General features: G+C 30.5%; 4 protein-coding genes across 13 annotated transcripts; 1 reads left to right on the top strand and 3 right to left on the bottom strand.

Annotated features, from left to right (window-relative positions):
- Positions 1-4: 4 nt before the first annotated feature.
- LOC110627150 (ABSCISIC ACID-INSENSITIVE 5-like protein 1) lies at positions 5-2,572 on the bottom strand. Its single transcript, XM_021773403.2, has 5 exons — positions 2,485-2,572; positions 909-1,865; positions 746-817; positions 361-390; positions 5-266 (listed from the first exon to the last, which is right to left on the bottom strand). Exons 2-5 carry the CDS (start codon positions 1,815-1,817, stop codon positions 180-182), a joined length of 1,098 nt encoding a protein of 365 aa, XP_021629095.1. The 5' UTR covers positions 1,818-1,865; positions 2,485-2,572; the 3' UTR covers positions 5-179.
- Positions 2,573-4,808: 2,236 nt separating this feature from the next.
- Positions 4,809-7,351, bottom strand: LOC110626224. 4 transcript variants are annotated; one of them, XM_021772009.2, is made up of 5 exons: positions 7,007-7,351; positions 6,647-6,876; positions 5,886-6,097; positions 5,533-5,794; positions 4,809-5,380 (listed from the first exon to the last, which is right to left on the bottom strand). In XM_021772009.2, exons 2-5 carry the CDS (start codon positions 6,857-6,859, stop codon positions 5,057-5,059), a joined length of 1,011 nt encoding a protein of 336 aa, XP_021627701.1. In that variant the 5' UTR covers positions 6,860-6,876; positions 7,007-7,351; the 3' UTR covers positions 4,809-5,056. The 4 variants fall into 4 exon arrangements, with proteins under 4 accessions (XP_021627701.1, XP_021627699.1, XP_021627700.1 ...); XM_021772007.2 differs by having other exon boundaries at positions 6,647-6,888; positions 7,007-7,350; XM_021772008.2 differs by having other exon boundaries at positions 7,011-7,350.
- Positions 7,352-15,013: 7,662 nt separating this feature from the next.
- On the top strand, positions 15,014-16,374 carry LOC110627046 (CEN-like protein 4). The gene is made up of 4 exons (XM_021773268.2): positions 15,014-15,312; positions 15,402-15,463; positions 15,720-15,760; positions 15,844-16,374. The coding sequence occupies exons 1-4, from the start codon at positions 15,112-15,114 to the stop codon at positions 16,062-16,064; spliced, it is 525 nt and encodes a 174-aa protein (XP_021628960.1). The 5' UTR covers positions 15,014-15,111; the 3' UTR covers positions 16,065-16,374.
- Positions 16,375-18,279: 1,905 nt separating this feature from the next.
- Positions 18,280-25,906, bottom strand: LOC110627182. 7 transcript variants are annotated; one of them, XM_021773451.2, is made up of 5 exons: positions 25,686-25,906; positions 25,473-25,578; positions 24,221-24,280; positions 23,966-24,058; positions 18,280-20,590 (listed from the first exon to the last, which is right to left on the bottom strand). In XM_021773451.2, exons 1-5 carry the CDS (start codon positions 25,903-25,905, stop codon positions 20,560-20,562), a joined length of 510 nt encoding a protein of 169 aa, XP_021629143.2. In that variant the 5' UTR covers position 25,906; the 3' UTR covers positions 18,280-20,559. The 7 variants fall into 7 exon arrangements, 3 of the variants coding, with proteins under 3 accessions (XP_021629143.2, XP_043817858.1, XP_043817859.1); XR_006352571.1 differs by having other exon boundaries at positions 18,280-24,058; positions 24,221-24,299; XM_043961923.1 differs by having other exon boundaries at positions 18,280-24,058.
- Positions 25,907-27,626: the final 1,720 nt, after the last annotated feature.

Genomic DNA, 27,626 nt, shown 5'->3' with positions numbered 1-27,626 from the left:
AATATCCATAATAATAAAAACACCCAATGACAGTACATTATTTTCCTAAAATTAAAACAAAATTTTACATATACTAATAATTAATTAACTTATTGTATGCTTACTTATAATATGTAAAAGTATCACAATGTAAATATTCACATGCCAAGCAGCTTCCTTTTGTCACCATTTCTCCTCATTCACCATGGAAGGCTAACCGTCCTCCTTATGCTCTTCAACTTCTCACTCTTCTTTTGTGGCTGCATTGTTGGTTTCCTTCTCATAACCTGCCATTGTCAACCCACAAAGAAAACATATATCATCACCACCAACTTCCAATTATCACATAGACAGCCTCGTCTCCAGAATTCAAAACATTACCTCTTCCTTTCGATTCTGCTCGATTTCCTCCTGTTTCATGTTAAATTATCATTGCCCATGTCTACATAACTTGAGAGGAAATAAAGAGCAGCACTATAAAGAATTAAACGTTAATTTTACTATTATATTAATTATTATATAGCAATAATTTTACTAAAATTTATTTATACATTTATGATCATAAATATTTTAAACTAAAATTATAGTTATTACTAAAAAAATAATTACTAACAACAAATATTATATATATTTTTTTTACTAATGTCTATTTTTTTATATATCACTAATTGCTGATATATAGTAGTTAATATAGCCATAGCCATAGCAATAATATTGTTAGTAATTAAAACATCTGTTGTAGTGGAGATGGAAAATAAATATTTACCACCAGTTGCTTTAGCTTAGCATTCTCTTCTTTGAGTTGATTCAACTCTAGTTCCAACTCCACTGTATATGCCTGCACCGCATTCACAAGTGATTTTGTAATGATTCAGACAATTTCTTGTCTGGATTTATACATCTAAAGAAACTAAAAATATGTGGAGAACCTGCTTCCTAGCCCGAGATCGTGCTGCAGACTCTCTATTCTTTATCATCCTGCGCTGCCTCCGCTCCACGACCACCTCCGGCGGACCATCAATTATCCTCTTCTTGTTTTGTTGGGCATTTAAGTCGAGATGAGCTTGATCATTTTTAGCATTATTCGGAGCTTCTGCAATGCTATACCCTTTGGCTTGTGGAAACATCTGGTATGGTGTGAAACCATTAGCAGCAGAGAAATTGTTTCCAATAGCTTGTTGTGCAGAAAATCCAATTCCTATCACTTGCCCCATTCCAAATGTTGCATCCAAACATGAGCTTATGGTTTGAACACTGGGTGTTGTTACCATCTTTTGCTGGGATGTGGGTCTCGACCCTAGTGGTGCTTCTTGAACAATCCCAGCTTTTACCAAGAAATCTTCAAGGGTCATCTCTCCAAGTGTTTGTTGTCGTTGAGGAGGTTCATGGGGACCAATGTTGGTGGGGTTTTGGTTGTGGGGACGATCTTTTTGGATCTCAAACCAGACTTCATCCACAGTTTTCTTGCAGAGAGGAGCAGGAATAGAGAAAGAGCCTTGTCGAGCCAATGAGCTTGGCTGGTTTAGTGTGGCATTAGAAACATCTTTTGTGGGTTGGTGTTGATTGGGTTGTGAAGAATCTTGATTTTCATCAACACTCCATAAGTTAGCAAGAAATTCATCCATGTTCATGGAGCCAAAACTCTTGCCACTCTTGTGTTGAATTTCATTGAGAGTAAGTGACAGGAGAGAATTATTCTGTCCTGCTGCTGCTAATGGAGAAGAAAGTGATGAAGTTTCCTTCATTGAGTCTTGATCTTGTAGTTGAGGAGGATGTGAGGAATTTGATTTGTTACCATTACTGCCATGAGCAATGTTATCTGATTCAGAAAGTACCATACTTGTATGATGGGTACAGCCGTACAGCAACAGATGGTGAGTTAATCCCTGAAATCAACAACAAAAATTGAAGCCTTTTCACTTATCACTCTTATTTCAGATTCATTTTTTTATTCTTAGGCCAAAACCCCATTTAACCCAACTTGTTGGCTTCCATTCTTCTATATAAACTCATCAAAACCCTCAAAGACTTATTAAAATATTATTAAAAAAAACTGCTAATTTATTATCAAGCCATCATGCTGTCATGCATATAATAATATGTTTTTTTTCCCAGAAATCCAATAGCCTCCTTCAAGATAAATAATTTTTTAAAAATGGTGTTGGGGCCTACAAAAGTATATGGTCAAAGGATCCAATCCAATTAAGCTCCATCATTTGAAAAAAAAAAAAAAAACTCCATCATTTATGGCTTTATTATATAGAGAAAAAAAAAACTCCAAAATCTCAACAACAATAATTATTATTTTTTAAAATGAAACATGGGATTGTAGCTCAGATTAATGCTGCATTAAATTAAATAGGGAAAAAGAAAGATGGGTTCTAACTCTTCAAGAACTTGCATGCATATATGATCACTGAAACTGAAAAAACTAAAAAGAAAGAAAAATCTGAAAAAAAAATTGAGAGAGAGCATTTGAAGAGAAATGGGAAGAAAAGAAATCACCTGATGGAAGTGAAGAAGAGCATTAGAGCAGAGAGAGAGAGAGAGGGATGGATGAAAAGGAAGCAAAAACAGAGCAAAGAATGAAAAATCAGAGTATAAATTTGTAGGAGTCTGTAACTGCCATGGCCACACCCTTAATACATGGCAAATGTGGCCCCCCCTTTCTGTTCACTTCTTTTGACACGTTTCTGCCACTTGCCTCCCTTTTTCTGCCTTAAAAAGATCTCTTTTTCTTCGCATTTGCATGCCTCTTCTTCTATTTTCTCAATTTTCTTAATTTTTTCTTCTCAATTTCCAATCTCAAACCCATTTTCTTTATATCATAATTAACCCCATATATTCTCTTTTTTTAATTATTCATTTGGTAAGCTAAATGTCAAATGTAATAAGATGGGATGTTTTTTTAATTATAAGTTTTAAGCTTTCTCATGGAACCTCCAATTATTGATTTGGATTTGACACCTTGCAAGCATGCACTTATATCAGTAACTGCCACCTCATTCATTTGCCAAATGGGCGTTATATTTCGGTTTTGGACTGACATTATAGATGAACTTTTATTTATTATCCTCCAATAGCATACTAGCATATATTAATTGCACACTGCTTTTTTTAAAAAAATTTTTAAGGATCACAGTTTATGCATAAATGGTTCCTCTTTGTAGTGAGATTGAGATAATTTTAGTAGAATAACATAGTTTCCTTCTATATTATCTGGTAGTTTTAAGTGAATCTTAGTACAAAGTCACTCAAAAATCTAGCTTAACTAGCTTACAGGCAAACTTCTGGGGGAGATCATAGAAAGCTCCTGGCTTTGCCTATCTCCTGGGTAAGATTAAAACAAATAACAATTCTATTACTGTTGTTTTCCATGTGCTTGACAGCTATTTCAGGGATTTAAGCTCAAGATAACAGGTTCTTTCCCTTTGTTTATGATATCTTTGGCTTGTTTTTCAGACACTGATTATATGCATATTATGTTGTAATTAGGTTGTGTTTAATCCACTTGGTCCCTTCAGAAAAAGACATTTATATTTCTATATGATATTATGTCTGCATGTTTGATTATATGTACTGTGAATTGTTTGATCTTTGATGTCATTGTCAAACTTGTCTTTGGTCTGCAAGGTAGTCGACAAATTTGCCTAGACAAAGACAATATCCGAGTGGTAGCCCGGTGCCTAGGCGGTTACCCAGTTAGGACAGAATATATCTCATTTTAGTCCTTTGAAGTATATTGTCACAATTTTAGGGCGACAAGGTTCAAGGATACCCATACTGAAGGTCCTTGTTAAACTTGGCAAGGTCTAGTCTTGGTGAATTTGATAAGTTCACATTAAGAAAATGAATGTTGCTGTACTGGTGAAATCACATTGCATTCAATTTGGTGCTTAAAAGTACTACCCTATACCAACCCTTGGCTTATGCTAGGAAACCATTTTTACTAGTGTCATTCCTGCATTTAAGGGGCTTTTTTGCTTTTTATATGCTGGCCTTGAAACGTCTAACTGCAGATATCATGGATCAAAACAGGTCATGAGGAATTGCATGGAAAACTAATGACTTCACTTTTTCTTGTCGTGTCATCATAGCGATGGAAGTTTTTTTTTCTTTTTTCTTTTTCTCCCTAATAGGTGCAACATTGCGTTTGCTAAAAGGCTAAGGTTATAAAGAGCTCGGTTTCACATGAGATTATCTATACTTTAATTAATTCTACACAATAAAACTCATTTTCACATGAGGTCAGACTTATATTAATCTCAGCCTTAATTAAAATTCATTAGATAAACTTATTTATTATTAATTTTTACATTGAAAAACAAAAGAAATTATAATCTTAATGAGTCCAATATTGTATTCATTAGAAAAAACAAACCCCCTTTTTTTCAATCTCCCACTTGAACACCAATGTCTATGACATTTGTTTTGCTTTTTCTGTTTTTTTTATTCTTCATGAAGCTTCTGAGACTTCTATGTTTTGATAGGTCAATAGAGTGTGATTAATCCTTCTTTCAGATGTCTGTGATTAACCCTTCTTTCAGATGTCCCAGTTAGGCTAAATTCATCACAATTTTTAAATGTAAGAAACAACTACCAATGGTTCTAAACTTTTCGTGGTCATATCTCAACGATAACGGCAGGATTATTAGTGCAAACTCATTACTGAAAAGCGAAAGTAAGATACTGCTCTAAAGTATAACAGACCCCATTCCATGTGCATTGTTAATCTGTCCCTACTTCCTCTCTCACATATAAAAACCAGGATTATTTATATATGTGGTTAAAGCTAAAAATATCTACATCTATGCATAGACACAAAAAAAGAAAGAATTACATCAATGTGCTTTAACTCATTGGTACTAGAGTCGTCTCCAGGCTGAGAGATCTCGAGTTTGAATCCGGTCAGAGTCAAATGTATAAAAAAAAAAAAAAAAAAAAAAGAATTGTATCCACTTCAACCCTTCAAATGATAAATGTAATGTGAAACATGTTTATATTCTCTAAAATTCAATCTACTTACATGAAAAACATTTTGAATGATGAAATGTTTTTGTGACAAATTAAGAAGCAATTATGGACGCACTTGTTCTAACTTTAGAGGTTCTTCTCCAAGTAAAAGTGCTCTCAAAACAGCCTCACATAAACCAGTATAATGCACAATTAGATGCCCACCATGAGGAACTTCATGATATTGAATCCATGGTAGCTTTCCTGAAATATATCTTTGAAGTTGAAATGGCACAACCTTATCTTCATAACCTTGCCAGATGTGAACTGAGCCTTCATTTTGAGGAAATGGATTTTCTAGCTGAATTGGATCAAAGTCCCAGTCTCCAAAACCCACTATAAAATCACGACGGAGAGTATCAAAAACTTCTTTTTGTCGTAAGCTATCCTGTTGGAGAAACAAAAACTATCATAATTTGACATGCAAAACTACGACTCAATAGAATAAATTTTATCCTTTTATTTGTTAATTATAGTACCAAAGAGCCCTTCCCTCCCCCCAACACATCTTTTTGTTCTTATTCTTGCAAATATAGTTACCTTGCTTAACATTGGGAATCCTGGTATCCTCTTCAAGATTTCTAGATCTTGAGTGCTAAAGCACATTGGGTTCTTTTCTAGGACAGAAGTTGAAGGGATCCATTGCTGAGTAACCCACCAGTGTAGTAGCCCAGGGGCATATTTTGAAAACCAGAGTGCCAACTGGACAATTCTCCTTCTATAGTCTTCTCTTATCAAATTTTGAGGAAGGGAAGGCCACCTATAATTGATTACTGGAACAATCATTGCTGCACCTGCTAGCCTGCACACATACTTTTTGAGGTAAGTACCAAAATTTTATGACAAAATTCAAGTGCAAAAGCTTTTCAGCCAGATGTTTTTTACTGATTTGCCTGTGTGGTATATGTTTGAGGCAACTCCAGATAGGGTATGATCCCATTGACACTCCTATCACATAAAACTTGGGTCCTATCTGCAGCTGATCAGCAAGTTCTTCAATGTCAAGTGCTTCACTTTTTACAGTTCGCTTAGGGTTTGGATCACTTTCTCCATACCCAGCTCGATCAAACAGCAAAAAGTATATCTTCAACTCCTCTATCATTTCCTGAAAACTAAAGTACTGTGAAATTCACTTCAATTTATACGTTCCAATTTCAAACCAGTAGTTAATACTTCATAAACTGGAAGGACTACCAAAATTTTCTTGTAATATGATTCGCATCAGAAACATAATCTTTAGAAGCATATTTGATATAAGAGAAGCCAATCTGTTCCCATCTGTGAGATCAAAATAACTTCCCTAACTTTTTTCTACACATCTGTTTCGCCAAAAGCATATCTAGAAATCCATTAAACACATTGTATCACCCAACAAAAAACAAAATTAAATTATTTAAACATATGGAAATGATAATTTTGTTGCTCTATTGTGTTAGTATATTATTCCGTAGGTGTGGTGCATTGTATACGCAGAGTCTTTGAACAATGTCTATCAATTCAAATAGCTTTTCCATAAGTTTCTAATAGCTTGAGTTCCTTCCCAGGTCAAGTCCTCTTGGTCCCCATGATCTAATTAGATGCAATCACAAATGAAAATGTCTAAAATTTCAGATCAATAGAAGGAGAAATAGAGAAGGGAGATTAATGTTTGTACTTGAGGAGCCATAAAGGTCATTTCCTTTGAGCTGCCAAAACCATGGACAATAATGATCTTGTACTTAGATTTGTCCTTGGGAACTCCTCTCTCCCTGTAAGCCAGATGTCTTCCATCACTGAGTCTGACTCTTGGTGATTTCCTAGGAGGACTCTCCCTCTGAGGAGGAGGAAGCTGTCTAGCCTGATAAACCATTCCCAGTAGACCAATCATCAAGACAACTGCTGTTCCTGAAACCATCCCTGAAGAAACAAATGAAAAAAAAAAAAAAAAAAAAACAGAGAGAGAGAAAGGAAGATAGATACATAGATAGATCTAATAGTATCCCAAAAAGCTAGGAATGGAAGATTTTGAACTCACTCACTTGTCCGAATCTTAAAGAATGTTGTACTGAGTTACAGAAATCCAGTGTTTGGTTTCTTTCTGATGTGTTCTGACCTTTAGAGGCTGAGATATCAGCAGAGAGCCAACAGCAGCAGTTTTGATTTCTTGGAACTGAGTCTCTGCTGTAAGTATTGTTTGATTACTCGGATATTCATATGGAGACTCACCTTTCCTTTCTTTCTTTATTTATTCTTTTTCGATGTGGCCCTGTAATGACTCAGCTCTCTATTTCTGCTGCCTTGCTAGCAGTTGTGAGGCAGTCTCCTTCTGCCATCTTGGATATTCCTTCCATGCACAAGTATTTGAAGATAGAGAACTAGATTATCAATTTTTTGCAAGGTAAAAAATGAATTTTTTGTCTATTTATTATTTAAAATCTGTTGTGTGAATCTTTTTGTTATGAATAGTTTAAGACACCGTTTGAAATGTTAGAAAATTGAGTTTTAGATAAAAAAAACATTTTAAACGCTCTTGAAATATATTTACAAAAAGTTATTTATTTATTTTTATTGAATACTTTTAGTTGTATTTTTAAAGATATATTATTTATTGCCTTTAAATAATAATGTCGAACAAATTGAAGTATTATAGATTATAATTTTTTTGAAATTATAAATTAAATTATAAAAATTTATTTAATTATAGAAGGGGAGAAAAAGATAATAGCATAATGGTCAAATTGGTCATATGGGGCCAACAGATACCTTTTTTTTTTTTGGAAAACATGTCGAATACCAACATGCTTCGCTGGTCGAGTCAGTTTTGGCAAATGCGAAACTGACAAGTAATTCATTACAGCCTATTTGTATATTACAAAATTTATTTTAAAAATATATATATTATTTAATAATATAATATAAAAAATTCATTAATTAACTTTTTAATTTTTAAAAATATATTAAAATATTTATAAAATTTTAAAAAGTATATTAATCAATTATTTTATTAATTTCAACTACTAAGTATTATAAAAAAATTAAAATTTTTTATATATGCTTTTTTTTAGTTGGAAATTCACATTTAATACCTTATATGATAAATTAAAACATTATATTAATTTTGAATTATTATATTATCTCAGATTTGAAATTTTGAATAAACCCAATTGATTCAATTCTAAGCAGCAAAAAAGTTATATACTCTCTATTTGAGAATATTTTAAATTATTGAGTTTTAAAATCTAATATTCATTGATAAAAATAAAAGCTCTTTAATAGTATCATTTTTTTTTCTTGATTAGGAAATATCAATATTAGTATTATAGTTTGACGAAATTTTTTGAATATGTTAAATCACTCTTAATCTTAAAAAAAAAAATAAATTGCAGAATTAAAATGAATAACACAATCAATTTAATTCTTAAGAAGCAAGATTTCTCGTACATAGAATAAAATAAAGGAAATAAATAGTTTTATTTTATCAAAAGAAAGAAGAGAAAATAATTTTATAATATTTTAATAGGAAAATAAAAAAGAAAATGAGTATAAAAGAGGAAAATAATTGCTAGATTGGTTGGTGTGTACTATCAAGTATTATTGTACCAAATATAAATTATTATTTTATGATGTCTTATCTGTTCTCTGAATATGCCAACTGCAATCTTCAGAGCTGGTAGATTTAAGGAATAAAATTTTATTTTTAATTCCCAAAAATTTGGACTTTCTTTAATTTATGAATTTCCAAAAAAAAAAATAATGTATTTGATGGATACCGTATATGTATATATTGAAAAATGGAAGAAATTGGAGTGGAATTTTTTTCCATCAAATATTTTAGGCCTTTATTTGGTGGAGATAAAAAGGAATTCCAAGTATTAGAATTTTGTTGATTTAAACTCTATTTTTTAGAAAATAATTTGTATTTGAAATTTTATTTTTTTATAGAAAAAATATTTTTCATATAAAATACTTTTTTAAAAAACAATTTATTTCTATTATTTAATTTTAATTTAAATAAAATTTTATTTTTTTAAAATTATTTACCTTTTTTATTAACTAATTTTTAAAAATATCTTAAATATTAGAAATTGTGAAAAAAGTTTTCGGGAAATAAATAGAGGCTTAGTTGGGTTTTTTTTCCTTGATTTTATAGGAAGTTGAGGTTTTCACTTCTTTTATTTTATTGTAAGAATGGTAAGTTATTAATTTATAGATATTATTGAAAAAATTAAATAACTTGGAAATGATTTTTTTTTTTTCTTTTTCATGAGATCTTCCAGACTTTATTGGGAACTTCAAGTTTTCAAAATTCTAAAAATTTACTAGTTTGGTTGAGGTTTTTTTCACTCTTTGGAAGGTCAACATTTTCACTCTTTTTTAAAAAAAAAAATAATAAAATAAGATGCATTAAATTAAAGAAAAAAACAACAAAGCAAACTGGAATATCCAAAATAACTAACTCCAACTAGCAAACCTCCCTAATATATACATCCATCCTATGATCCATAGAAATTGCATTAGAAGAAATAACCTCAACTAAAAAACTCGAAATAGAATCTAAAATATGAAGATTAGCATGCAAGCTTGTTTATTTATATCAAGAGAAAGAAAGATATGAAATGTCTCATCCAATCATTTTATAATAAAAAAAATGAGAGATTTAAATTTTGATAAATTCAAATTATTCGAGTTAATAACTTTTATTATAGAAGTAAGTTATTTTTTATAATTCAATTAGTTTATAAAAAGTGTAATTTTTTTAGCAAATGGGTTATTTGAATTAAATAATTTCAAAGGAATTAATTTTAGGATAATGACTCGAAAAAGATCTCAATAAAAACCTACTGTAAGAATTCTATTTGGACTAATGTTTTATTTTGGGCGAGATCAACCATAGTTTTATTCAAGAGTAAATTTACCTTTCAGACTATTAGTGAAAGTTTAAATAGAACTGAAAATTAATATTTTATTCTATTTTTTAATTCATAACTTTTAAAGAATAAGAATTATGACTCTTAATACAGAATAATAATAGACTCAACAAAATAATAAATTAAAAAAAATATATATTTTCTTAAACTTTGACAAGCTACAATTCATATTCTCATGCACTCCATAATCCACGTACAATGTCACCACCATCATCTGTCAACAACCTATTTCCCACGCTGCATGCCTCAGCCACATGCTTTTTCTCTTTATCGTGGGTTCTTTTTGAAAATACGTTGAGACTTCTTTGATTTATCATTTCCACCCTTGAAACTATGACCTTGTCCTCAAGGTCATTGTTAACAAATCTAGATTGGATGTTATTTATATCTTTTCAGGAGGCGTCTTTAATTGATAGATGTTTCCATTTAAACAAACATTGCTCGACAAATTTAGCCCTCCTTTTTAATCAAGGACTGTCGAGGAGTTGCTTCAACTCAGTAACTACTCACCATCATCTATTTTTTTCTTTAAGAGTGAGACATGAAAAATCGTGTGAACTCGTGCTTCTAATGGTAACTAAAGACAATAGGCGATGGTAATTTGTTTCATAATTTGGTAGGGACCATAGAACTTGCTTACTAATTTGTGACAAATTTGTTTAAACATAGAATATTATTTATATGAGTACAACTTGAAAAAATCCAATCGCCTACTCAACATTTAATGTCTCAGTGTCTAGAATCGTTGATTTGTTTTATTCAATTGCTAGCTGCATGCAAATTAGTCTTGAGCTGATGAAGCATGTCATTGCGGCGAAGAAGTTGTCGGTCCACTTCATGTACTAAATTGGTTCCAACATCATACTTGAGAATGGTGGGAGGTGGATGATCATAGAGAGCTTCAAAATGGGCCATGTCGATTGAAATGTGGTGTGTAGTACCAATACTCGGCCCATAGCAAAAACGAGTGTCATTTGCAGGCTATGAGGTAAAACAATGAAGATATTATTCAATATACCGGTTCATGATCTATGACATGCCATGTAACTTCACTCTATAATCGATAAATTTTTTGGCAACTATTTTTGCAGTGTAGGGGTGTGAGAAAGCCATGAAATGGACCGATTTACTTAATCATCGACAACTACCATTATAAAAAATTTTTCCATTTGAATTGGGTAGATCGATAATGAAGTCCACGGTAATGACGGTTAGTCTTGCCTGTTAGGTGAAAAGATGCGAGAGGTACTTTTTATAGATCTGTCATTTCTTGATACTCAAAAAACTATTCAACCTTAATAAATCACTTTATGGGATCACCCCAAAAAATTTTGAAAACTTCAATTTAGCCGGTTAAGAGGTGAATAATTGCCTGCCATCTCCATTGAAGCTTCATTTTCTTCTTTGATGAGGTTTAGGGGAGGGATGGTGGAACTAGTAGAGAGTTCATTTGGATTGCTTGGATCTTAGTTTCGGATTGAGGTAAGTAATTTAAAGATTTTGTTAAGAGCAGTCTTTAAAGTTATGAGAATTCTATTTGGACTGATATTCTATTTTAAGCGAGAATAACCCTAATTTTATTTAAGAATAAACTTATTTTTTCGTCAATTATTGAAAGTTTAAATAAAATAGAAAATTAATACTTAATCCATATTTTTTAGCCTATAATTTTTAAAGATTATGAACCACGACTCTTAAACAAAATAATAAGACTCAATAAAATAATAAATTAAAAAAATATATATTTTCTTAAACTTTGGCAAGTTACCGTTTATGTTCTCATGTATTATATAACCCACGTCTAATGTCACCATCATCATCTGTTAACCACCCATTATCCATCCATTTTCCACGTTATATGTCTCAATCACATGCTTTCTCTCTCCTAATTTTGAGTCTATATACAGTGGACTTCTTTTAGAAACACGTTGAGATTTTCTTGATTTATCAAATTCCATAGGAAGACAAGTCAAAGCGAAAATTTTTTACAATCCACGAAACTAATCATGGTAATGCCATAAGCTATACTCTTTGTTTGCCATTATTGATTTAAAAAAAAAAAAAAAAATTAAATAAATTCTTAAAAAGTCTTCTGAGATTTATTTCAAAGTGAGGGATAAAAATTATGGCTTTGACTGAATCCATACTTATAGATAAGAAAGCTATCATCATATCATCAACTTTATCAAAATGATGTTTGAACTATTTTTGTGTTAGTTCATGTAATATCACCCCATTACTTATTTTATTTTATTGTGCATTTATTAAACATAATCTATATTAATTTTGATATTGTTATTGGGAGGTTGAAAAATAGTAACTGTTTTTTTTTTTTTAAGTACCATTTTAAGGCTCTAGGAAATTCCTTATTAAAATGTGGAAATTTAGTTAATAAAAAAATAAATCAAGTAATAAATTAAATTATTTTTAAAAAAATGACTTCATGAGGATATTTTTAATAACTCTCTATATAAATTTATTAACATATTTTATTTTTAAATTAAAATTATTTTATTGAAAAATATTTTTTTAACTTAATAATATAGGAGTTTGTTTTCTGAGCATGACCATTAAATAAATACCCAACCCATAGTGGAGTTATTTATTTCATGTATCTCTGGAGGAGCAGGCTTCACTGCCTGATAAGCCCAACCCATAAGACCCACCACAGCTACAGCTACTGCTACTGCTATTGGTTGCACGCATTTCTGGAGAAAAAATAAACATGGATAATTTCTTCTACTTAATTACATTTAAATTTAATAATAGCTTCAACAAAAATGTGAATTTAAATCCCACATATGCAGAAATTAATGGGCCTAAGTAAATATGACCTTGACCAAATTGGGCCACCAAAAGCATAAGAGATTTTTTTATTTTTTTAAATATTGGACTTCTCCATAAAAAAGAATTATGAAAAATTATTGCATAAACTCAGGTTCAATGAAAATAAATTATATATAGAAAATATTTTTGGAAAAAAATTGCTTTCCAATATTGGAATTTATTCTTCATTATTTGTTTACAATATTAAGACAAGTAATTTATATATTAATTGATTTAAGTGTTGGCATATTGTAAATTTAAGATGTAAAATAAGTAATTTAAATGTAAAAATAAATTATATTTTGGTGAACATCAAGATTTCTATAATAATTTAAACAAAAATTGAATAAAATAAATAAATTATTGCTTGGTTGTATAAATATTTTGGTTTTGGTTTCAACGATGAATAGGCATTGTACAGGACCACTACACTACACATATGATCTCTTAGCCATAGCATGGAATCAAAAAAAGCTAAGTGGTAGGTTATAGCTTCCATGGTCATTACATTACATGCTCTATACTTAATAATTTTTCCCCTACCCCTAATAGATTAGGGATACCTTTATATTTATATTTAATTTTAGAGAATAAAGGTTTTGATGTGTAAATGGAGATTGAAATTAAGGATGAATTATAAAAAAGTTTTATTAACCACTAATAAAAATTAAAACAGTTAAAAATACAGGGAGTAGAGCTGATAAAAAGAGAAGTTTCTTATTCTTATAGGGGCGCAGAAAGCTATGAAAGTAGTTCCACATAAAGCTAGGAATAAGAAAAGCTTTTTCATATATAAAGATTCCCTAATTCATACCCAAAAGCCTAAAACCAAGGCTTTGGTATCACTATTCATCAATCATTATTAATTTTAAGGATTTAATTATATATTCTGAAAAAAAAAATGAGATTATGATGAGATGCATCCAAAGTGGGAGTAGTAGTGAAGAAGAAGAAGAAGAAAGGAATTTGTTGAGGTTCCATTTATAGGAAGAGAAGTTAATTGATTTACCAAATTTAGAATGGAATTGATGAAGCCAATTGAATCTCTTTTCACATTGAAATGACACATTACCACTAAGCTACTATTCTTCCTTTTGGTGGAGTTTGCTTTATACTCTTCTTAAATTTTACATTTGCATTTGCATTTGCATATTTCCAACTATAGTATGTTCCCAACTCAATGCCAATTTTTGGAAAGGTTCTAACAACACCCATCTTTTCGAATTTATTATAAATAAATTAATGCAAAGAATTTAAATTATTACATGATTTTTTGGAAATAAAATAATTTTTAAATTAAAAAATAAATTAATTATCCGAAACAGAGAGTTAATGTTCACTATTGCTATTAATATATATATATATATATATATATATATATATATATATTTGTGTAGGAATTAGTAGAATTGGCACTTTTGGGGCAGTGGTTTAGCCATTTAATTCACACTTTCTCTCAAATCATGGACCACTTCCTTTCATTTTCCTTTATTCCCATTTCTCTACACCTCACAAACGGTTCAAATCATTTCGGTTTTATTATTTACATTTATATTAATTATTCCGCCTTTCTCTTTATAAATTTGAATTATTTTTATTAAATTATTATATAAAAAGTTTTGAATTAACATTCTCAAGTAAAAAAATGTGTTTTTAATTTTAAATTAGAATTTAAACTGACCAAATTAATTCAATAAACACACATATTCAAATTGAAAAGAAATAGAAAAGATGTCAGAAACAAAGCATGGACGTTTTTGGAGAACATATATGGTTGACATTTCAACAAAACGAGTCTATATCTACTTGATGTCTGTCTGATTCTGACATGAAAATTCACATGAACGTCTCTTCTTTATCATCTTCCCGGATAAATCCATTACATACCCACTTTTTTTTTAAATTATTTTTTTTATTACATTCAATACATATATACATTATTTATTTTCAAAGTGTTGGAATGCCAAAATCTAGTAATGAATGTCAAATTCTTGTATTTAATTTGCATGGGAGTTTTACAATCTTATAAAGGTTTAAGTCTTAACTATATATACATTAATAATATTAATTAGATATATATATATTTTTTTAAAAGACAATATATATAATACCCATCAGAGAATGCTCATACAAGTTCACAGCAAATTAAAGAATATTCTGATGGTGGAATTTTTCACTAAACCTTATTATAAACAACAAAAAGACTAATCATAATTAATTATGTAGGTGGATGGCCAAACCAACAGTATAAATATGGGGTCTTGCTTCCCTCCTCTCATTGCCCCACAACAAAAATTCCCAGAAGCGCCCCCAAGAATTCCATCTCTCTCTCTCTCTCTCTCTCTCTTATTTTTATTTTTTATCTGTGATCTTTTTGAAATCTCTCATGGCCAAAACTTCAGATCCTCTGGTGGTTGGGAGAGTAATTGGAGATGTAATTGATTATTTCAGCCCAAGTGTGAAAATGACAGTCTCTTATTGCTCAAACAAGCAGGTATATAATGGCCATGAACTTTTCCCTTCTGCTGTAAAACTGAAACCTAAGGTTGAGGTCCAGGGAGGTGATATGAGATCCTTCTTCACTCTGGTAATTACATCTCCCTCTTCTTCTTCTTCTTGATACAGATATTTATTAAACTTTGAATTCTCATTTTCATCAATATTATTAATTTGCAGATCATGACAGACCCAGATGTGCCTGGTCCAAGTGATCCGTATCTGAGGGAGCACTTGCATTGGTAGAGTATACAATAGAAAAGCCTTCATTTTTACAATTCAAAGTTTTGGATTTTGGAAGAAAATAATTAAAGAAGGAGAATGTAGTACAAATATAGCAAAAATAGAAAAAAATAAGTGATTTCATCATTTCCAGTTTCTCACAAAACTCAAAGTACAAGTATAGGGAAACTAAGAAACATCAAAACACATACATATATAGATATAAATATAAAAATGTAATGTAATGTACTCATGGATTCAAACTTGATTTGACAGGGTAGTGACAGACATCCCAGGAACAACAGATGCCACATTTGGTAAGAAAAGAAACAAGCTTTTACTTGTTTTTAATGCTAATGAATGGGTATAGATTGTCTGAAAATGAAAATGATAAAAACAGGAAGAGAAGTGGTGAGCTACGAGATGCCGAGGCCAAACATAGGGATTCATAGGTTTGTGTTTCTGCTGTTCAAGCAACAAAGAAGGCAAGCAATAGTGAGCACACCAAGCTCAAGAGAAAAGTTTAACACAAGAAAATTTGCAGAAGAAAATGGGCTAGGCCTGCCTGTGGCAGCTGTGTTCTTTAATGCTCAGAGGGAAACAGCTGCAAGGAGACGCTAGCTGATCAGGAAAGGTAGTCAGAAAAATAAAAATAAAAATAAAATAAATAAACAGCAATTGCAATAGTGGAGCCCCTAGCTGCATGATCTGCAGTACCTCCTCCAACTTATCAATTAATATTATTATTATTACAGTAGGACGTAGGTTTATGAAATCATATGTCAAGTGTATTTGGATCTTAATTTTAGCTTAGAATAAGGTTAGGGATCATGTTGGTTTTTTTACCACCTTTGACTCCCTCCCTCACATAAATATTATATTAGTGTCTTCTTCTTCTGCTAATAATAAAAGCGAAGCTTTGTTATTTACGTATTTTATTAATTAAAAATCTGCCCTTTTATTTTAATATTATTAAAAAAAAATTAAAATTATTGCAATGCTATTATTCAGCTGATATATATGCCTATTGAATTATTCTTGCCTTCTAAGAAAGTTGTGAAATTAAATCGGTTGTATTCAGTTACCATTATTTAAATATAAAAGTAATTATACCATTAATTATCATCCATCTATTTATTAATTCAGCTATTGGCTATTAGATATGTATTGAACAACACATATTACTAATAATTATAGTTTAATTCAATTATCTATGAAATATATATTGATTGAAAATTTTATATCTATTATTTTGAGAATTGAAAGCTTTTAATATATCATATGAATTTTAGAAATCATACTATAAATGATTTTTTCTTAATAATAAAAAGTTGTCACAATTATTGGAGAAAAAAAAACGTAGATGAAATAAAACTGGAATATCTGTTCAAGGAAAAAAATAAACTATGGTAAAGATATAATATATTATTAAATTATATAGAAAGATCGATATTTGTTACCAATCGAGGAAAATAACGGCTAGCTCATGCTCCGATTGAAATCACATGCGTGATATTTTCATATTAATTATGGGATCAATTTAAAAACTTTTCTTATGAATAATTAAAAATATAAACTAAATTTGTTTTGTCTTGCAGCTTGGAAGATGGAGTATATATTTTTTAGAAATAAACAAAATCTGAACATAAATGGGGAATAAAGAGTTACAATATTCAGAGATTTGCTGAATCTTTTTAGCAGTGGGCAGTGAATAGAAGAGAGGTAAGAGGACAAACTTTTCAAAAAGCCTATATTTCACTTCTTTTACATTTTGTGCATTGCGTTGCGCTGCTGCATTCCAATTTACATTTAATTTATATAATTCTCAATTTTTAAAGCTAACTTAATAAATTACTATACTATATAAACGATGGAAAACAAAATAAATAAAAGTTCTTAAATGATTATAATTTTAATTAAAATCACAAATACCAAATCTAAAATCTGAAATGGCATTCTATGTTATTTGTAATTAATATTTAATATTAATTAATGAAAAATAACATCATTTAATTATATTGTGTAATACATGGATTTTTTCACCAAAACTAAGTAGGAATAGGATACAAGGGAGAATCCCAGTTATACAAAAAATATGAAAAAGAAATATGCTTAATAATATATAGTCACATTTGCTTGGTCTTTCACTTTCCAAAGAAAGACAAGTCTAAATGATAGGCAATAATAGAAAGTTCAGTGAAAGAAACCATCATATGGATCCTACTCTTAGCTTTCCCCATAAAAAAGATTTCCACATACTTCTAAAGCTGCCACATAATTTCGTCCCAACCCAACTCCAAATTTTTCAAAATATTTTTTCATAAGATGATATATATATATATATAAAAGAAAAATTAATATTTAATTTTTATAATATAAAAAAATTAATAGTTAATTTTTTTATTTTAAAAATTATATTAAAATTTTTATAAAATTTTTAAAAATATATTGATTTAGTACCTACATTAATTTTAATCATTAAAATATTACAAAAAAATTTAAAATACTTTCACTAACTAATTTTTTATAAAACTGAAAAATTAATTAATAATTTTTTTTATATTATAAAAATTAAATGATAAAATACGGAAAGATTAATCGGTATTTTTTTTTAAATCTCAAAAATCTTCTAATATATTTTTCAAAATGAATGAATCAACAACAAAAAAAAAAAGTTTCAGCAGATACTAAGTTTAGCTTAAAAGATATTGATAAATAGGAGGGACGGTGATAAAATGATACGGAGGAATGGCCCCCTTTTAAGTCCGCAGGAAGCAGAGCGATTGCCCAGACGATTGTGGGAGCCACACTTTTGTTAGTAGTGCAAGTTCTATTATTCAAGTTGCACACTGGTAATGTACTGAGATGATTGGAATCCATCTAAAGTCTGGTGCTGCATTCAAGTAGCATCCAGAAATCTCATAGCATGTGCACAATATTGGACACTGCAAGAATCAAGCCTACCTATATTAGCTAATCTCTCTTTACTCAACTAGCTGAGGTGGCCTATCAAACTTCCTAGTAGCCAAACTCATTCCAAGCAAAACATTATTGGCCATTTGAATCCCAGCCAAATTTCACTATCTACTGATCCAAAGTCCATCAACTTTGGTATATTAGGACGTTCTATATATGTATAGCAGCCTCTTGGGTCTGTGAGGGCAACCTACCTTCCTTTTTCTGCTGCAGACATGTATCCCTATAACAGCCTTTTGCCTGCCTTTGCCACAGTCTTTTTGACTTGTTGCATGTATCCTTGGAAATAATGCATATGTCTAGAAATAGGCAAACAGTGCAATAAATCAGTAAAATATAACCCGCTTGAACTTGGAATCATTCTGCACTTACTAGTTAATCCAACGATAACAATAAGTGCATTCAGTTAATCTCCCATCTCCATATCTTCAGTAATAATAAAAATAATAATAACAAAACTTGGAAAATTGGAACCATGCTCACCAGCTTCACTAGGTATGTGCTTGGAATTTGGACCCACCTTCAAATCTTTATTAAATATCCACAGAGATGCTCTCACAACTTTGTGGCCACTTTGTGAGAGATGAATTAATTGCATCTTAAAGAACTAGGAGTCATGTATAACCTCGTACCATAAAAGAAGCAAACAGGATTACATATGGAATAAAAGTATAGCAATTACACATGTCCCAATACTAATCTTGAAGTATTTAATCCATATTCAACTTATCCTCCTCTCAAGTCATCAGGGTTCTTTATTCTCCATCAAGGAGTCAAATCATCCTATGTGGTCTTCAAGATATTAGCAAAAATACTTGGTGTTGTGAGTGATTAGTGTGGACAGTGGTGTAATGGTTACACAAAGTGAATGGATAAATAAAGAATGCCAATGAAACATTTAAAAATTCTGTAAAGTAAATAACATATAAACAAAGGGAATGAAATATATAAATATTATTCACTCCAACAGTAAAATTGTGCAAGACAGAAGCCTTGGGACTAAGAGATCTCAGTTCAACTCCAAATATATTGTTAGTTTGGATTGTTATATTCATTTGTTTGCATTTGCAAATGCATTTTGGCATCAGCTAGCTTCAGTTGTAATTAACATGATTAAGATGTATCTTATTGTCTTATTTCAGGTAAAAAAGAAACACTATCCTTATCACTTGAAAAGGAAGAAGAGATAAAATAATTTTCTTTAAGAAAAAAGAGCAGCTAATAATTCTACCTCCAACTCCTGATTCTATTGATCTAGAGCAATAATGAAGATATATATATATATATATATATATATATATATATTATATATAACACTGAGAGGACTCCTAAGACTGAACACTATGAGGAAAGAAAGCACAAAATTTTGCCAAAATTCTCCTGACATTAATTACATTAACTATATAAAAGCCCCATCATTATATTCCTAGAAACTTGTAGATCACATCTCACATTTTTCTATTGTAGGTGCACCATATCTCGCATTTTCCATTTTTCTTCACCTAATATTATATTCTAGAAGCCCCTCCCAAGTCAACAACAACCATACCAAATGGCATGAGGTGATGGTGAATATTCTGCACTACACTCCACGCATAAAGCCTTCTCTTTATTTGGAGCTTTGATCTACAGCAGTTCTCTTTAAATTGCCAGGGGCCTTAATCTCAACAAAATGACCTAAAGAGAAGGTTGGTTGAGGTAGACACCATAAAGAACTAAAGAACCCATTGTTTGGGTTGGGAGAGATGTCCTTCAAAAACGAGAAATTCAACCCTGAATTGGCCTGAATCATTATATTGTTAGAAAATAGGTCCCTCCCGTCTGCATTATCACAGAATCTGGGAAGGACAAAGAATAGAACACAATAAAACGAGAAAATCAGCAAAAGCATTAGCTTCCCAAGCATATTTTTTGTGTTGACAAAGTGTATTGATATTGGTACATGTTAATAAATTCACTAAAAAATATTGTCTTTTAAGTGTAGTTTACATCTAGCCTGAATATCATTGCAGCACTGTGTTTCTCCATTTTTCGCATGCATTTTTACATCTCTTTCTATCTATTCAGAAGCTTGTCTCTGCATAAAATGAGTCCTTAAATTAAATGCAGCAACTTTGTAACGGCTGCATTCCCACTGATTCTAACATCTCAAATCACTCTTCTGCCTTAACCTGATATGACAAGAATACAGCTTAGTAAGAATAACGAGCAGACTATTGTTTGTTTAGACAAACAAGTAGACATCCATTCTTATCCATCGCAATAGTGCATGGACCTATGCAGTTTTATTTCCCTTATCCAGAGTTTAATGTCGTTGGCTCTCCCCTATTGGACATATCTAAGCAAAACAAAGAAAGTATTTTAGGTTATGCCAATCAGCATGTGTACATGGTACCATGCCATTAGCTTCAGAATCACATGATTGGGAAACATAGAACTAATTAGGAGTGCAAAATGCCATCTTCCTAAAGGCTAACCATGGAAGTTGCACGAACTATAGAAGATTTAATATATCTTTTCAGAAATTTTCTTGAAAGCAAGGCACATAAAATAGAAAACTTCAGATGATAATAACTTACATTCCCAGTTTCTCACCCCATTAGCTTCAATCAGTGGCAGGGGAGTCAACATACAAAAAGTAAATAATAAAATACCGTAAAAAATGTTAATAATTTACAATTATCTCGATGAGTTCTAATATACTAGAAACTATCAACCTTATCCATTATTATGCTATTAAATGCATTCTCTACACATAACTAAAGCCATTCACCAATTAATATTAACCATTAAATAAGTTGAGAAATACTATTATCCTTATTTGATTCTAAATTTTATTAAAAAGAGGGTTCAAAACTAAATCTATCAGGGGTCCATTTAAACAAGTATGTGTACATATGTAAGAATTTTTTAGTTAAAAGAGGGTTCAATTGATCCCTCTTACCCCTGGCTTGAGGTAGCTTCAATGGACACTTGTGTCTTAACCACTGAGATCAAGAGTATAGGTATACTAACTTGAATCCATTGGGTGTGGAACAATGAAGAGAATGAATAATTACAGGAAAAAAAAGAAGAGTTAAAGTATCCTTTAATTTAGTCTAGTAAGAAATCCAACAATACATTTGCAGTACTATTTTTTTTAATACAAATTAAATTATGATCTCAATATGGGTCCCACAAACACAAGCTACCCATATCATATAAATAACCGATACTGTTCAATGAGCATAAATTACAGTTGCCAAAAACTAAACAATACGAAGGTCTGACATGTTACTAACTAATCTCAACTAACATATTAATAGGGTAATATATTCTGCATTTGAATTTACGCAAACAAAGAGGATAAACAGCTATTGCATTTTTCTTTCAAATATTAGTATGTGAAGAACCACAGAAGGATAAAAAACTTACTAGGCTAAAGAGGGTTGTACTAGCTACTGAGGAATTGTTTAATTTTTATCAACCTATGTGCCAAACGTATAGGACAGTTTTAATCAAATACAAACATTTGAAGTGCATAAATAATTATAACTATTCCATGTATTACCTGAACATACATTTGTCGTTGGATCATGCCACATCAGATAAATAGAAAAAAAATTCATTATTATTTAGGAAAAGGAAAAAAAAAATCCTTAACCTTTAGGTCAAGAATGCCATATGTACACTTACAGTGTAAGTGCATGTTCCACACCCATGAGGCTCACCTTTCACAACTATGAGCAGATGCAGCTTCAGTTAACTATCTAACAAAGCAGGTGGGTATTCTCTGGTTCTTTTCATTCATTTAATTTATTTATTTATTTAATTTTCAATTGAGGAAGGTGGCCTATCTTCTATTATTAAATATGAAAGGCATACTTATAAGGGAGCAAGGAAGAGAATCCAACTAATTACACAGAGAAAAAAAAAGGAAGGGTTACTGAAGGAGCGCATAAAAATCCTTCAAAAAAAATGAAAGAAAGAAGACACGGATAACAATGATGAAATGGTAATTTCCAACAGATATCTTATTAGAACTTTTTCAACATCACTATAATCCAGTTAACTATAAACAAAAGGAAGAACCACTAGAAATCATAAAGCATCTGCTCTCAAGAATATGATAGACATCACAAATCATCCACTATCTACATCTAATCATTGAACATCATCTTGCATACCAATAAGATTGAGAGAAATAATTCCACTGTTGTGGTTCCCCTGCATGTCTACTCAAACTTTTATGAAATTCGTTCTTGAACTAATGGAAAGTAAGAGCCTTTCTGCAATTTGTAATCACAGCCTGTATTGCAAATGGCTCAGACAATAGCAGAACTGCAAAAGACATGATGCAGTTTCTAACATTGCTACAGTAATAGCTTGGTTATTACAGAATGCTTGGAATCATCAATCTTGTATGGAAATACTACCAATATGTTGGTCAAAATACTTCCATTCCATCTCCATCTCCTTTAGAAGTTTCAACAATATTTGTTTACCTCTAAATACATTGCTTAAGAGTTTTAAAGTCCAATTGAGAGTACATAGTTTAATAAGTTTTGAAGTCAAAATGAGAGTTCAGAGTTGATAAAAATAATCAAATAGACTTTCGTGCCCCTATTGAACCACTTTTTCATAGTTTGGAAGACCTAAACAGTTTCGTCGGAAAAACTTCAATAAAATATCATTTATCTAAAACTTTCGTATTCTATTTGACAACTTTCCAATTTTTGTTGATGATACTTAATAATACCAAGCTTACAAATAAAATGCTTCAAAGAGATGAAGTAAAAGAAAAAAAAATCAATTTTTTAGAACAGATTAACTTAAAAGGATGAACTAGAATGTCTGCTCGTTGCCATTCTAAGGAAGATAAAAGAACTTGTTTAAATAAACATGATGTTCTAACTGCCATGGTATATAATGTCAATCATTAAAGTAAAGAGAAGAAAAACCTTAAAAACTCAAAACATATCGTCTTATGCAATTTAGTAGAGAGAGAGAGAGAGAGAGACTGAGTTGTTATTCCCAAAACTTAAGGGTACATATATTGTTAATCATCAAGAAGAAATAGATTTATAATCTACTAAACAACCAATCAATATAACTACTTCATCCTTAGTATATAAGTATGGAGAATATGTCCAAAATGAGGATTATTAAATTACCAAAGGCAAGGAAGGAACTTTTCCCAAAACCAAAGGAAAAAGAATATTGAAAATTAGACTCCAAAATAGCTATCAAGTTGGAATGGATACACCAAGCCCATCAGATAAAATCCTTGAGATCCAAAAAGGCATGTATGGCATCAAACCACCATGAGCATACTATTTTGCAGATTAGAACAATATGAAACACAGGAATATATAAATGAATGGTAAAGGCAGCATGTATATCTAATCCAGAAATAATGAAGTTCATTTGCATGAAAGGAGGCTGTCTACACAAGGAGAATTCCAATTAAACAAGCATGTAATATGGTAAGTCAAGAGAAATTGAAATACTGGTGTGCAATTAATAAAATGCAAAAATTAATGAATTCCTGAATAAAAATCACTGACATTCTAAGAGCAACTTTAAACTTAGAGTTAGAACAGCTGTAAATTGGAAAACACTGTCGCTGCAAGAGCAAGAGCAGAATTCCCCCCAACAATCTGCAATTACACGGGAAATACCATCACTGATATTATGCATAACACAGTAAAAATCATCCTTATTGAGGATATATATTTTAGGTAGTGAATACAGGAGACACATTTGACTTTGAGTCAAAATGAAAGGGCAAGAAGCCAATGAGAAGAAGTAAAAATGCATACTTGTGCAAGGTGCAACTCCACTTGATAAAGTTGTTGGCATACAGCAAAAAATAGCTATTCCTGTTTCAAGAAATGAACGCTCCAAACAAATTGCCATATTAATAACACTAATCCAATTAAAACTACCCCTCTACAAAGTGTAGCTTTAGTTCATTCTGCATGCTGTTATAAACTCTTGAGGTTAAGGAGGAGAAGAAAGGCCCAATAAAAAATATAGAAGCCTGGTATGAAACACAAAAAGATAAAACTAAAATAATGACAAAGTAAAAGCTATCACATAGCAGCAGTTGTTCCAAGATTAGGCTCAAGTAATGGTGTTAACAGCTCACCTTAAAAGGAACCTATCTAATGTGAATAAATATGAAATGCACATACTTGAAAGTTGACATGAGCAGAAAAAGAAAGCAATCCTACAAATTCATTGCTGCACTTAGCATAAGAGGACAATAAGGAAAATACTCTCATCTCTAGCAACTTTGCAGTGAGAGAATAAATAACTACAACCTTACTACTTTTACAAAATCAACAAGATTGAAACCTGCAAAGGGGACTAGGCACCAAGAAATTGGGTTCATACTAGGTTAAATATTCCAATAGGCCAGTTTGTTGATAAAATGGACTAAACCTAATTCCATACTAAAAGGCACCTTGTGTGAGGATGACTGTCCAAGTCATAAATAAAGCAGTTCCCAATAGAACTTCAAAACACACCCCCCCGTCCATGCCTAATTTCTGGAGTATGAAGTTTGCAAGACGAGACATCTGAAGCACATTGAGTCTGTGATTGGATTTGATATCATATTAATAAAATAGACCAGACCTAATTCCGTTTCAAAGGCATAAAAAGATTATCTAAGTAATATGAAGCATTTCCCCAAGTACCCAATCAATGTGGAACTTATCATGAGCTTTCTTTACCCTGCAACATTAACACTACAAATTTATGAAAGAAATAAAGGAAAATCTTAACAACTAATAAAACAAAAATATCCCTGATAAGGCACACATAAAACTTCAATTGAAATAGAGAAAATTCCAAACGTAATACATTTCCATAATGATTATCGCCGAGAAGACAGACAAGAGTTGGACTGCCATTCCTAAAGCTACAGCACTAATTAGAGATGCATAAATTTAAACTTATCAAATTAGAATGGTTAAAATTATACAAGAAAACAAAAAGAAACATAATAAGATATACCAAAAAATCTGCAGATTAATAATGAAAAATAAAAAAAAGGTAGCTCTTTACCTAGAAGAATGAAGTCGGGTGCAGCAAAATTTAACAGTGTTCTTGTGAAATTCGATCCATTCCCTAAAATGATTGCCTCCTAGCATTTGCTTCAATCGGAATTTTCCTGTAAACAGAGATTTAATGCATCAAATTTCCGTCTTTTAAGCTAAGATTTTCTCGCTTTTCCACTTTCAGGAAATGAGAAGGATAAAGGAGAAAAGGGAACTATACCGGATCTTTCAAAGGCACGACCGACGAATGGAGAAGCCCGGAGGTTGAGAGTAGACAATAAGGAAACATCGGAGAAGAGAGCGGTTTCGTTGGCGCGAGAAGACATAGTGAAGGCTGAGGTGTTGAGGATGGTGGTTGCCTCCACATCACTCCTCCAAGTGTGGAAGGAGTAGACGAGAATGATTCGACGGTGGCAGTTATGGGAATATTCACCATGCATATTTAAAATAGAAAATCAACTAATTGATTTAGGTAAATAGTGATTTTCATTTTTTTTAAGAATTAGCATTTGGTTCTTTTAACAGCTCATTACTTAATTTATTAATTTTAAAAATATCTTTAAAATTCTTTAAAATTTATTTATTAATTTTAACTATTAAATATTATAAAAAATATAAAATAATTTCATTAAGAAAATTAATTAATAAAATTTTTATAAAATAAAAAATTAATTAATAATTTTTTTATATTATAGTAAAACACTTAACAATTAAAATTACTAGAAAAATAAATTAATAAATTATTTTAAAAATCTGAAACACATTGTATTATGAGTTTATTACAGAAAAAATAATATTCAAATAATAGTAGCATTTCATTCCACAGGCGATTAATTATTAGACCAATACTGTCGTCATGGTTTTTACTGGCCAAAAAAAAAAAAAAAGATTTTTGAAGTAGGTGGTCGTGCCTGGGTCAAAACTGTACTGGACAAGGTTCTAGTTTGTAATTTGGCAATGGAGATTTGGGCCCAAGACCCAATAGACATCTTCTGTCAGCGACTATAAACAAACATAACGGGATGCTTTAGCCCCCTTTAATTTAATATCTGTAAACAAACGGAAAATAATTTATATTTAAAATATTTTTTAATAAAATAATTTATTTTGTATTATTTAATTTTAATTTTAAAAAATATATATTAATAAATTTATATATAAGTTCTAATAAAATTCTTAAATATAAAAAATGATTTAATTTTTTCTATAATATGTGAAATAATTAAAATATATTTTTTTATTAAATAGTCTACAACTACAAACATAATTATTCTATAATATAATTTTAAATCCAACTATTCAATTTCTGTAATTTTAAATAAGAAAAAAATTAATATGTGTAATTTTAAGGTTATGATTAATTATTTTAAAGTCCTGCTTGTCTTGTGCCGCTTACACATGGATCTTTGTTTTGTAAGAATGGTTTCTTTATACCTAGTCTGAATCTGATGGGCCATGGAAAATGTAACAAGATTTTGCATTATTAAAATAAATAAATTTATATTAAATGAAAAATAATTATATTTATGATGTCAGCCTTACATCATTTGGTTCGCTGTCCGTGTCATTAAATTCTAATTTTCTTACTTGGTCAATGTATGAAGCCTAATATTTTCTCCTCTTTAACCCTGACTCCCGCCACCAACGCATAAGTCTGAAAATTAATTATACTAATTGATTTTTTTAAAATATTTTTTTTGGAAAAAAGTTTACAAACTCAATGGATAATTAAGTAAATAATTAAAAGAGTTGGTAGAAATTATTGAAATCGATTTAAAATTAAAAATGTTATTATAATTATAAAAATAATTTATAATATTTAAATCACAATTCCAATGGAGTCTCCCAATTTTATAAGGAGGTGACAGTTACTTAATTTCAAAGTTGGTAGTTAAGCATTAATCAAACAGGTAATGATGAATATTGAGAAAAAAAAATTTTAATTAATTATATATATTTCTCCCATTTTGATAATAAAACATTTCAAATTCTATACCATTTAGATGAAGAGAAGATGCAAGTATCATGTGTTAGAGTCTTGCCCCTCGCAGAAAATGTTGAATCCTCCTGCCAATCCACAAATTGCATGTGTGATTTTTTAGAAAATTACTTCTATAATTATAAAATTAAATAAATTAAACTTGAAATATCGATCATAATT

This window comes from Manihot esculenta, chromosome 11, assembly GCF_001659605.2.
Source record: "Manihot esculenta cultivar AM560-2 chromosome 11, M.esculenta_v8, whole genome shotgun sequence".
In the NCBI taxonomy this organism is placed as follows: domain Eukaryota; kingdom Viridiplantae; phylum Streptophyta; class Magnoliopsida; order Malpighiales; family Euphorbiaceae; genus Manihot; species Manihot esculenta.
Note: the sequence above shows the minus strand (reverse complement) of the source record. Positions and strands in the feature narration are given on the sequence as shown.